Source organism: Penaeus japonicus, unplaced genomic scaffold, assembly GCF_977035675.1.
Source record: "Penaeus japonicus unplaced genomic scaffold, GWHDUDI00000001_assembly GWHDUDI00000018, whole genome shotgun sequence".
Classification (NCBI taxonomy): domain Eukaryota; kingdom Metazoa; phylum Arthropoda; class Malacostraca; order Decapoda; family Penaeidae; genus Penaeus; species Penaeus japonicus.
The window spans coordinates 18,785,380-18,797,879 of record NW_028234420.1 but is presented as its reverse complement, the minus strand read 5'-3'; the positions used below and the strand labels follow the sequence as shown (position 1 = coordinate 18,797,879).

The 12,500-nt window shown below is 39.9% G+C and overlaps 1 protein-coding gene across 1 annotated transcript in view; it reads left to right on the top strand.

The window, feature by feature from the left end:
- Nucleotides 1–2,106: 2,106 nt before the first annotated feature.
- LOC147469904 (putative glutamate receptor) overlaps nt 2,107–12,500 on the top strand; it is a 29,367-nt gene continuing 18,973 nt past the window's right edge. Inside the window, exons 1-7 of the mRNA XM_086546392.1 lie at nt 2,107–2,124; nt 2,913–3,014; nt 3,465–3,827; nt 6,004–6,107; nt 6,965–7,138; nt 8,375–8,595; nt 10,272–10,489. Of these exons, the coding sequence (XP_086402518.1) occupies nt 2,107–2,124; nt 2,913–3,014; nt 3,465–3,827; nt 6,004–6,107; nt 6,965–7,138; nt 8,375–8,595; nt 10,272–10,489 (1,200 nt within the window). The remainder of the gene's footprint in view (nt 2,125–2,912; nt 3,015–3,464; nt 3,828–6,003; nt 6,108–6,964; nt 7,139–8,374; nt 8,596–10,271; nt 10,490–12,500) is intronic.

Below are 12,500 nucleotides of genomic sequence, written 5' to 3'. Positions count from 1 at the left end.
ATCTCTCTCTCTCTCTCTCTCTCATTATATAGAAATATTCAGATTTACACTGACAAAAGCAAAAAGAGATGAATAAGCATCATTGCGACAAATATATCAGTTTAGTTACTCCTACTATACTTTTTAACGTTTTCTGTAATAGGCAAAATAGTTTTAAGGGGTAGCTTAATTATTAATTTAAAAGTTTGTTTTTTTATGAAAGAAACGTGTGATTAATCTTTTAATTATAATTACACTACAGTGTTATCATGCCTGTCGCTATTAACATAGGAATATCTATAACTATAAAATTCATTTGTGGTAACAATTTTGTTATAGTTTTACTTCAGAAAAACACACAGGATTTTTTTAAATGTTGGTTTTCTTTTTTTCATAATGAAAAGGGTAAATCCTTCCATCTCTCTCTCTCTCTCTCTCTCTCTCTCTCTCTCTCTCTCTCTCTATCTATCTATCTATCTATCTATCTATCTATCTATCTATCTATCTCTCTATCTATCTATCTATCTATCTATCTATCTATCTGTCTCTTTCTTTCTTTCTCTCTCTCTCTCTCTCTCTCTCTCTCTCTCTCTCTCTCTCTCTCTCTCTCTCTCTCTCTCTCTCTCTCTCTCTCTCTCTCTCTCTCTCTCTCTCGCTCTCTCTCTCGCTCTCTCTCTCGCTCTCTCTCGCTCGCTCTCGCTCTTTCTCTCGCTCTCTCTCTCGCTCTCTCTCGCTCGCTGTCTGTCTCCCTCTCTCTCTCAGTCTCTCTCTCTCTCTCTCTCTCTCTCTCTCTCTATATATATATATATATATATATATATATATATATATATATATATATATATATATATATATATATATATCTGCCTGTCTATCTATCTATCTATCTATCTATCTATTTATCTATCTCAAGACGATGTTCCGGCTCTGAATGTAATGTTATATTTATTCTGTACTTCAAATAGCAACAATTTTACAAGGCACAAAGCATGGTCAAAGTATATAACATTAGCGTGTGGTATTCAAATGCAATCAGAGAACCAACAAGTAACAAAAATCTTATGCAAAATCAATTACATTTTATAAATTAATGTTAAGGATACATTAATTCTAAAATAGTCATACCATGGTACATCAAAACTGAAGTTGCACGCGATCAAAAATGTATAATTCATTTGGCCTTTATAATTTTGATTGTCATAGCTATAAACTTCATTACCACCAAACCTATGCTTATCACGATGTTATCACATGCTCTACATAATACTGTAATTTGTTTCTTTATGAAAAGATAGAATAAGATAAATTAAATTTAAAAAATATAAATATATTAAAAAATTGAGGGCGACTATTCCTAATGAATATTTAAAGAAGAAGTTTGACTCGTTTAAAAATGAAACATTTTCCTGAACACAATTATATACAATAGAAGAGCAGCACTTGGAATCTCAACAAAGGTTCAATTGCACATGATAAGGTTCAAAGATCACAGACAAACAATACATCACACAGATAAAACAGACAAGTAAATAGAAAGTTAAAAGCGATGTTGATAAATAGTTGGCCAAAACATAGACAAAACGAATGAGTAAAAAAAAAAAAAAAAAAAAAAAAAAAAAAAGGCAATTTTAACATTTCAAAACTACACAAATGAAAAGATATCCTAGAATCTAAAAAGAAAAGAAAAGAAAAGAGAAAAATAAGAAAATAATTAGCAAAAAATGACATTAACTATCCTATAATCTTAAAAAATAAAATAAAATAAAGATAGGAAGAAAACTAGCAAAAATGACAGTAACTTATATAAAAAAAACACTAACAAACTGAAAAAGGAAAATATCTTTAAACAAATAAACAAATTAATAACAAATAAGAAAAGGAGCACTGCTTATGGGACGAGGGATCGTGTATATTGCACAATAAATGCAACACAGAACACTTGCACGATCAAACACTTCAGCGGTTATGTGCGATTAGGAATACGTATATACAGCGAGGATTTCAACTTAGATAAAATAACGTTGTAATCGTTTCTTTCTAGGAATAGTGATAAGATTTTTATTATTTTTTTAATGACAGATAACATTTCTGTGCGTTATTTGTTTAATTAAGTACATGTATACTAAAATGTCGAGAGCACTGATTGTAAAGTAGCGTCAAGAAGAAATATTCAAACTATATGTAACTAAAAATGGAATGTTATCATAATATCCCGTTTTACTTTTAAAAATAAATAGATAAATAAAAATAAAATAAAAATATATAAAAAAATAGAATAAAAAATATAAAATCAGGAGTATCCCTTTGTCATTTTCTATCCGTGTTCTGTTAATATCACACCATAGAAATTCTAACCTGGGTAACATCGAAACATCAATAACTCCATTGCTGCATTGTGGGAGTACACATTATCCATCTCATTCCAATCCTGCCATTGTAAAAATACCAATCATTCATCTCAGAAACTTTTTTTAACAGAAGCGAGTTGGCCCCAAAAAACGATCCTCGAAAAAATGATTTTACGCGCCTCTTTCCGCTGGCGGGTGAGCGTGAGGATCGGGAGAGAGACGGAAAGCGTGTTAGATTCCTTATACGTAGAATCCAAAACCTTTCTCAAACCTTCGAACCGACAGATAATGATAGTCTTGCCACTTATGCATCGTATTCATGTTCGACTCCTAAATGAGGTGAGTTTTGACGCTGACTTGATTAAGGAGAAAAGTTACAAAAACTGACTGGTATTTACGTAATAAATTATAATAATGCCAACTGGGCCATCAAGTGATTTCATCAAGTGATCAAGTATTTCACTGCTAATATCCTAATAATCATTATCATTCTTATAATCCTTAATAATATTATCATTATCATTATCATTATTATCATTATCAATATCACCACCATAATTCTCAATATTATAATTACTCTTTCAGTTTCTACAAGCAAGAATTCCAACAAGTTTCAGATTCCTTCTCCTGACAGATGAAAACTTCCAACCTCTGCTTAGGGAGATTTACATACCTATAATGACCCAAGTAAGAATTTGGCAAAGATTCGCTTCTAAGCTTTGTCTGTCACCCTTTGCTTCTAAACCAGTTCAGAAGGCTGTATCCATCTCTCTCTCTTTCTCTCTTTCTCTTTTTCTTTCTCTCTTTCCCTTACTTTTTCTTTCTTTTTTTCTTTCTTTTTCTTTTTCTTCCTCTCTATTATCTATCTATTTATCTATCTATTTATCTATCTTTCTATCTATCTCTATTTATCTATCTGTGTGTGTGTGTGTGCGTGTGCGTGTGCGTGTGCGTGTGCGTGTGCGTGTGCGTGTGCGTGTGCGTGTGCGGGTGCGCCCGGTGCGGGTGCCCGCGCATGTGGGGGTACGCGTGCGAGTGCGAGTGCGTGTGCGAGTGCGTGTACGTGTGAATGTGCATGTAGAAGAAAAAAAGTAAGACCCATGCAACTAACCTCTCTCCTCTTCCCGCGTTCTCCAGCTACAGATTGCGGTTCTGCAAAACGACGGAAAAATCGCCCTGTGGGAACAGTACCAAGTCACCGCAGACCACCCTGTTCGCCGAGTACGAGTCGGCTCTTGGTTGGATTTGACTTCGAACTTCGCCCTAGAATCTATGCCCTTTGGCCGGGATCTTTTTTCCAAGGAGAAAGAGGAAAGAGGGACGTCCCTTGTGGTACCTGACTATCCAAAGGGCGTCGCCAACTCGGAGGAACAAGAGGAGGAGGCAACCATGGATCTCCGTCTTTTGGTGGGGGAAGGGTTGTTGGTTGGACCTCGTGAGGAAATGGCCAGTAGGAGAAGAGACCTCGAAGGGATAACTCTACGCTGCATGGCTGACGATGTAATGGTCTATGTTTTTTTTTTTTTTTTTTTTTTTTAGAAAGTCAACCTGATGATAAAACAACCAAACGGACTTTTGAGGTCAATAATCCTTTTGGTTGTTTCATTTTTGGGGTGATGTTTGATAAGCTAGATCTTTTAAGTTACAATAATGTTTTAGCTAAGAGGAATGGCATCAGATATTTGTATTTCTTAATAAGAGATAAAGAGAGACAGAATTTTAAGGGTGGAAAAGGAGAATTACAGAGGAGGGAGAATATTGAATAATGGGGAAAGGATAAAGAGAGAGAGGAGGAAGAAAAATGAATAATGGGGTAAAAAAAAAGTAAATGTCAAGGGTACAGTCACAAAGTGCTACTTATGATACGAATTGCGCAATTATGAATGTACATTAGCTTTGAACATTGCCTAATCTCCTTATTTACCTGTGAAAGGTGCTGGAGGTTGCCTGATGTAATGATCGCGAGACCTGGCCTCAGCTCATGTTCTGTGAAACACTCCCGAACGAAGTAGTTCACAAAGACTAGCAGGGTTTCGACATCAAGGTGCACTCGCTCGAAGTTGTTGTTATTTCCTTAGTCTCCTGGTCGCCACTGTCTTATCACACCGGAACTGCTTCCTCCGCGGGTCATAGCGTGTGGGCTGTCTGCACCTCTTTACCCGATGCGCAAGACCATGTGCATAGCACAGTTCCATGAGTGCATCATGGTCTGAGCATAGAGCGACCAGGAACACCCTTCACAACGCGCCATGATGACAGAAACTGAGACTTCGATGTTGCGAAGCCGGCGGCCCTTGTACGGCCTCCGTGATTTCCCTCTTGTAAACCCCGTTTCATGTATTCCTCAGGATAGGAAACTAGGACCGATAATGATGTGACCACTCAATAGATGGCACCATATATTTATTCCATAAACAAAGGGGAATATTTCGCTATCTTTTGAGAGAACATGACAGTTCATGTAGGTAATTAATTGATGGATTCAAGTCCACAGCTTGTCAGAAGCCGTAAATATATATATATATACTGGACTATGTTTGAATTCCAGGGCGAGGATAGTGGTCATCGAGGTATGTGCCACGAGTTGCTTTGAAAAAGGGGGGAGGGGTCAAGGGGGGCTAACTTCAAAACTAGCCCAAGGTAGGTAGGTAATTAGGTTGAGTTTTCGCACATGAAATATACCTTAAATTCATATTTTACCCTGTAATTTCCCTGGTATATTTCATGCCCTCCCTTACTATCAGGGTCCTGATGTTGCGGTAGAGGGGGTAGTAGAGGTTGAGAGGAGTCCAACGATGCCACTTCCTTGGTATTTAGTAACACGCCACTATTCAGAAAGTCTACCCAGTTCTTAAGTGTTGTTAGTGATATTAGAAGATTTATAGGAAGCTATAATATTTCTCTCGCTCTGTCTCTCTCCTTCTCTTAATGTAATTCCTATAAACATTGATGTTAACTCCTATGAACGGTAATGTATTTCTCATCAGCTTTGACATTACTCCTATCAACATTAGTGGGAGTAACCATAGACTTAAATTCAGTGAACAGTGATGCGATTCCTATCAAAGTCTCTAATCATATCTGTAATTATAATATTTTTAGCTGAAGTTGAAGCCCTTCCTATTAATATTGAGGACATTCCTTTAAATGTTGATGTAATGTTAATCAAGCTCGTCGTATTTCCTATATACATGGACCTAATCTCAATCAACATGGCCCTAATCTCTATTAGTGTGGCCCTAATCCCTACCAGCTTGACCACAATCCATATCATGGCCCAGATCCCTATCAATGTGACCCAAATCTTTATCAGTGTGGCCCTAATCCCTATCAACATGGCCCAAAGCCTTATCAGTGTGGCCCTAATCCCTATCAACATGGCCCAAAGACTTATCATTGTGCCCCTAATCCCTGTCAACATGGCCCAAAGACTTATCATTGTGCCCCTAATCTCTGTCAACATGGGCCAAATCCTAATCATCATGCCTCTAATCCCTACCAACTTGGCCCTAATCCAAATCAACATGGCCCTATCAATCAACATTTTAATCCTTGCAGCTGCCACCAACGCACTGTTTTAATCCCGAAGCTGCCACCAAACTCCAACACTCCTATTCAGAAACCTTTTATCCTCTGAAAATCTCCACATCCTGATCTCTCTCTTTCTCCATCTCAGTTCCAACCGCTGACCATTCCTGGCAAGGATCCTTCAGGGCATTACCTCGTATCAGGATCCTTTGCTGACGTTATGGGCATCCTTGGGCTCTCACTCAACTTCACGTGGGTCGCAACTTGCAGTTCTTCTTGTTCCGTTGTCTGGTTCTCATGCTAACTTCTTTCTTGGATTTTGTTGTTCTGTTTGAAATTGATGTAAATATTTTAATTGGTCAGAGACTGATACATGTATATAGATATATAAACAAAAGATAGATAGAGATATTAAATATACATAGACTCGCAGATGAGTAGACAGATATGCCTATATTTCCCTTTCTTTTTTTTTTCTCTTTTCATCATTCTCTTTCTCCTCTCTTTGTCTTCTGCTCCTCTTCCTTTCCTTTCTCTTTCTCTTAATCACCTCCTCATCCTTATCCTACCCTTTCCCACCTCTTCCTCCTTGTCTTTCTTCCCTCCACCCTCCACCCTCCTCCTCCTCTACGTTTCCCCCCTGATTTCCCTTCCCTCTTCTTCAACCTCCTCTCTCATCCCAGCCCTCCCCCTCCTCCTCTTCCTTCCCCTTTCCCCCTTCCCTTCCTCCTCTTCCCCTCTCCCCCTCTTCCTTCACTACCCTCCTCCTGCTTCACCATCCCTCTTCCTCCCCCTCTCCCTTACTCCCCCTCCTCCTCCTTCTTTTGTTCCTCCTCCTGTCCCTCATCCTCATCCTTTCTTCCACCCTCCCCTCTTCCCCCTCCCCCATCCGCTATCCCCTCCCCCTACACCCCCACCCAACACCCCCACCCAACACCCCCGCCCTACACCCCCCACCCATACACACACACCCATACACACACCCCTACCCACCCCTCCCCCTCCCCCCCACCCAACACCCCCCCATCCCCCTCCCCCTCCCTACAGCCCCACCCAATACACCCCTACCCAATACACCCCCACCCAATACACCCCCACCCTACCCACAGCTGCGCCTGGTCCCGCCCTTCCGACCGCGCATGGGGAACTCTGCAGGCTGACGGCTCTTGGAACGGCATGGTGGGCGCCCTCGTAGCTGACAGGGCTGACGTCAGCGTGGCCATCGGCAGGACACTCGTTAGGGAGTTGGTGGTTGACTTCACGCTGCCGCTTCTCGTTGATAGGTGAGGGTGAGATCTCTTTTTCTCTCTTTCTCTCCCTCGCTCTTTCTCTTTTTCTTTGTGTTTGTCTGTCTATTTATTTTTCTCTTTGTATCTCTCTTCTTGTTTCATACTCTCTCTCTCTTTCTCTTTATATTTATCTTTTTCTTTCTCTTTATATTTCTCTTTTTCTTTTTCTTTATCTTTCTCTTTATATTTCTCTTTTTCTCTCTTTCTCTTTCTCTTTGTATCCTTCTCCCTGTTTCCTACTCTCTCTCTCTCTCTCTTTATCTTTCTCTTTATATTTATCTTTTTATTTCTCTTCTTTCCTTCTCTTTCTCTTTCTCTTTGTATCTCTCTCCCTGTTTCCTACTCTCTCTCTTTATCTTTATCTTTATATCTTCTCTTATCTTTATATCTTATATCTTCTCTTTTTCTCTTTTCCTTTCTCTTTCTCATTTTATTCATTTCCCTGTTTCCTACTCTCTCTGTTTATCTTTCTCTTTATATTTCTCTTTTTCTCTTTTTCTTTCTCTTTCTCTTTTTATTCCTTTCCCTGTTTCCTACTCTCTCTGTTTATCTTTCGCTTTATATTTCTCTTTTTCTTTCTCTTTATATTCCCCTTTGTATCCCTCTCTCTGTGTCCTACTCTCTCTGTTTATCTTTCTCTTTATATTTCTCTTTTTCTCTTTTTCTTTCTCTTTCTCTTTTTATTCCTTTCCCTGTTTCCTACTCTCTCTGTTTATCTTTCGCTTTATATTTCTCTTTTTCTTTCTTTTTATATTCCTCTTTGTATCCCTCTCCCTGTTTCCTACTCTCTCTGTTTATCTTTCTCTTTATATTTCTCTTTTTCTTTCTCTTTATATTCCTCTTTGTATCCCTCTCCCTGTTTCCTACTCTCTCTGTTTATCTTTCTCTTTATATTTCTCTTTTTCTGTTTCTTTTTCTCTTTCTCTTTCTCTTTGTATCCCTCTCCCTCTCTCCCATTCTCTCTCTCTCGTAATATAATTTGTAAGGCTTGAAAGGACCAGATGCAAATACAATAATATAGATAAACAAATGAACAATAAATAAGTTAGTTTACAAAGAAAACTACATAAATGCGTAAATAAAAAGACAAAAAAAAATGAAAATAAATAAATAAATAGACACAGAAATGAATGAATAAAAAATAATAATATCAAATCTGATGCAGAAACAATTAATGATAATAGAAAAAATGAACAGATCATTTCTCGAAATTTCTTAACCCTTTTGCAGCCACATACTGGTTCTCCGAAAGCCAGGATTCGTCTCATCCGGCATCTCGTGGGCTAGCTACACCAAGGAGTTCAGCGTGGGCGCGTGGGCGGGCTTGGTGGTCACGAGTCTCCTCACGGCCGTGTGGGTGACTCTCGTAACGCGCTGGCAGAGGGCGGGCGGCAGAGGCGTGCAATTGAGTGATGCAGTCTTTCTGGTCTTGGGCGCGACGTGTCAGCAAGGTTGTGGAGGAGTGTGAAATCTTTGCCGTTTTTCTGTATATTATTATTTTTTTTTTTTTTTTTATGATTATTATCTTTTAAAATCTTGTTCTATTTCTATCTTTATCTTACTTTTGATCTAAATTTATGTATATTTTTATCTTATTTCATTTCTATTTTCATATTATTTTATTTCTATTTTTATCTCGTTTTATTTCCATTTTTATCTTGTTTTATTTCTGTTTTTATCTTACTTTATTTTTATTTTTTATCTTATCTTCTTTCTATTTTTATCTTATTTTATTTTTATTTTCATCTTATTTTATTTATATTTTTATTTTATTTTATTTTTATTTTCATCTTATTTGATTTTTATGTTTATCTTATTTTAATTTTTATCTTATTTCATTTTTATTTTTATCTTATTTTATTTCTATTCTATCTTATTTCATTTCGATTTTTATCTTATTTTATTTCTATTTTTATCTTATCTTATTTCTATTCTTATCTTTATTTATTTCTATCTTTATCATAACTCTATTTCTAGTTTATTTTCACGTTTTATATAAGCATTTTACTTCATTCATTCTATTTCTTTCGGCATCTTACCATTTCATTCATCTTATCATTTCTATTTAATTTTTATTTCTAGCTTCCCAGGAAAAAGAGGATGTGGAAAGTGCAACATACTACCATTTGTTAGGTGAAGTTCTCTCTGCAAATAAATACGGATTCAATTGAAAATATCAAGGAGAGAGATTGCAATATTGCACATGGGACGGGTTGGCGGTCACTGAGAGAGATCAGTGCGTGTCATAGATCGTTTATGCTCGTTTTTATTATTGTTAAAAGCTAAATACCGCCAGTTGTGTATTCGGTAGTCCTAATCCCTATTAACATGGCCTGAATCCCTATCAATGTGCTTCTAATCCCTACCAGCTTGACCCTAATCCATATCATGGCCCAGATCCCAATCAATGTGGCCCAAAGCCTTATCAGTGTTGCCCTAATCCCTATCAACATGGCCTAAGGCCTTATCAGTGTGGCCCTAATCCCTATCAGCATGGCCCAAAGCCTTATCAGTGTGGCCCTAATCCCTATCAACATGACCCTAATCCCAATAATCGTGCTCGTCCTTATCTATCTCCCTTCTGCCTCTATTACCCTTCCTTCTATTCACTATGAGCAGTAACTTTCACCGCCATAGGGCATCCGGACTAAGAAATGGAGCTGCAGTCAGGAGCCAGGAAGCAGGAAATCTCAGCTCATGAGGGAATGCCTTCTATGCAGTTTTGAATTAATATATCAAAGTTTAATTCATAACCGTTGGCTATATTCATAACGATCAATTGGACAGATTGAAGATAGCCAATTTATTGTTAAGAATTAAGCCAGTGGTTGCTATGAATTAAGCTTTGTTATATTATGTCATAACAATCAATTGATAGGAACTACTGTTTAGCTAATATTATTTTCACTATTTTAACACTTATAGGCAACGTAGTATATCATTGCTATCATCATTTCGAAACTTCGGGGTAACAAAGTATCAACATCATCATCATTGCAACACAGGGGCAACATAGTACCAACATAATCATCATTGCAACATAGGAACAACATAGTACCAACACATTATCATTGCAACACAGGGCCAACATAGCATCATCATATCACCACAACCCTTCAACACGCAGGGACAACACAGGAGATGCACGGAACAGCAGAACGTGTTGCACTGCTCTCCGCCCTGCTAATGGCAACCCTCACTTACTGCCACTACACCTGCTTCCTGATCTCGGCCTTGTCAGTGAGTAAGCTCGATCTGCCCTTCGCCACGATGGAGGAAATGATGCGGACGAACACCCATCAGCTGGTCGTCCTCGAAGGAGCCGTGACCGAGATGGCGATTAAGGTAAGGAGGGTCCTTGAATGGACGGGAGGTTGTGTTGTGGATGGGAAGGGTGGGGGATGGTGAGGAAGAAGAGGTATTGAAGGGGGGAAGAAGAGGTATTGAAGGGGGGAGGATGGTGGGGAAGAAGAGGTATTGAAGGGGGAGGATGAGAGAGATAAGCCGTTCTGGGTGAAGAAGAGGGAGTGAATAGGGCTTGGATGAGGACGATGGAAAACGGTTGAGAAATGGTTGAAAAAAAGAGGCGCCCAAAGACTACCTTAGGGCTGCTAATGGGGGAACAGGGGGTGAGGGGGTAGGTAGGGGGGAAGGGATAGGAGGAGGAAAGGGAACAGGGAGTGGGGGAAGGAGGGGGTGGAGAGGAAGAGGTAAGGGAACAGGGAGTGGGGGGGCAGGTGGGCAAGGGGATAGGAGGAGGAAAGGGAACAGGGAGTGGGGGGTGGGGGTAGGGGATAGGAGGAGTTAAGGGAACAGGGAATGTGGGGAGAGGGGGGGGGGGAGTAGGAGGTAGGTGATGGAGGGAGTGAGGGGACGGAATGGATAAAAGGAGGTAGGGGAACAGGGAGTGGGGTGGAGGGGAAGGGGTAATCGAACAGGGAATGTGGGGAGTTGGGGAAAGGGGGCGTGAATGGGAAGAGGTAGGGGAACAGAGAGGGGGGGGGGATAGCAGGAGGTAAGAGAGAAGGGACTGAAGGGACGGAGATGGGGGGTATAGGGGAAACGGGGAGGGTTAGGGGGCAAAGGGGGGATGGGTTGTTGGGGAGGATGGTGTGGGGTTTGGAAAGTGGGGAGATAAAAGGGGAAGGGTGTATGGGGAGGGGAAGGGAAGAGGCAACGTACTGTCACCATCATTATCATCATAGTTTCTATCCTCCTCACATCTTTATCATTATCATCATAGTTTCTGTCCTCCTCATCATTATCATTATCATCATAGTTTCTGTCCTCCTCATCATTATCATTATCATCGTCATTATCACACTCCTCATCATCACCATCATCATTATCATGTTACATATATCATTACCATTACTATTATCACCTCTTTACGATCAAAAGGTGTATCTTTCGTTTACAAAGAATATAAAAAACACGATAAATAATATTTAAAACAGCTAATGTTATGCCTTTAGATCCACAAGGAGAAAAGACGAGAGCAAATGGTGATAAAGGAAAAAGTGTGTTGGGTTAAAGAGAGGACAAAAAAGGGGAGGGGCATGAGGGGAAGGGGGCAAGGTTATAAGGGGTAGGGAAGAGGCGAAGGAGAGCGGATAGGGCATGGATGGATAGGGGAATATGATTTAAAGACAGGGAGGGATAAGAAGATAGGGAGGAAGGGAAGGGGGGAAGGGTATTAAAAAAGAGGGGTAATGGGGAGAGAAGAGTAGGACAGAGGAGAGAGGGCAGGGTAAGGAGGTAGGGGAGAGAGAAGAAAGGGATAGAAAAAAATAGGGAGGTAAGGAGGGGTGTAGGGTTAAACGAAGCCCCTTCAAATTTAAATCTGCCAAAGAAATTGATCTTATCCCCCCCCCCCCCCCAAGATGTCCTTTGTAATCCTTTGTAATCCTTTGTAATCGAAATCCAGATTGGTGTTCATCTGGGAGAGTGAATGAGATAGGGCACAGAGAAGTGGGGGGAGGGGGGGAAGGAGGGGGAAGTGGAGTTTGGAGGGAGGGGGGAAATATATAGGCAGGGGAAAGAATGGTATGGAGAGAAGTTGAGGAAATGAATGGTGGAAAGAAGGTAAATAGAGGCTTTAGGGTAGGATGGGAGAGGAAAAAAAGGTATTTAGGGAAGGGGAAAAGAAGGGAGGAGGGAAATAAGGCGGTGGGATGGGAAGGTTTTGAGGGAGGGGAGAGGGGGAGGAAGGTTAGAATAAGGGAGCTGGGGGGAAGAGAAGAGATATAAGAAAGGGAGAGAGATAGGAGGGAAAGAGAGATAGGAGGGAGAAATGGGTTTAAAGAAGGTAATGATGTATACTGGAATTATATTGACATTTGGGGGTAAATAGGAA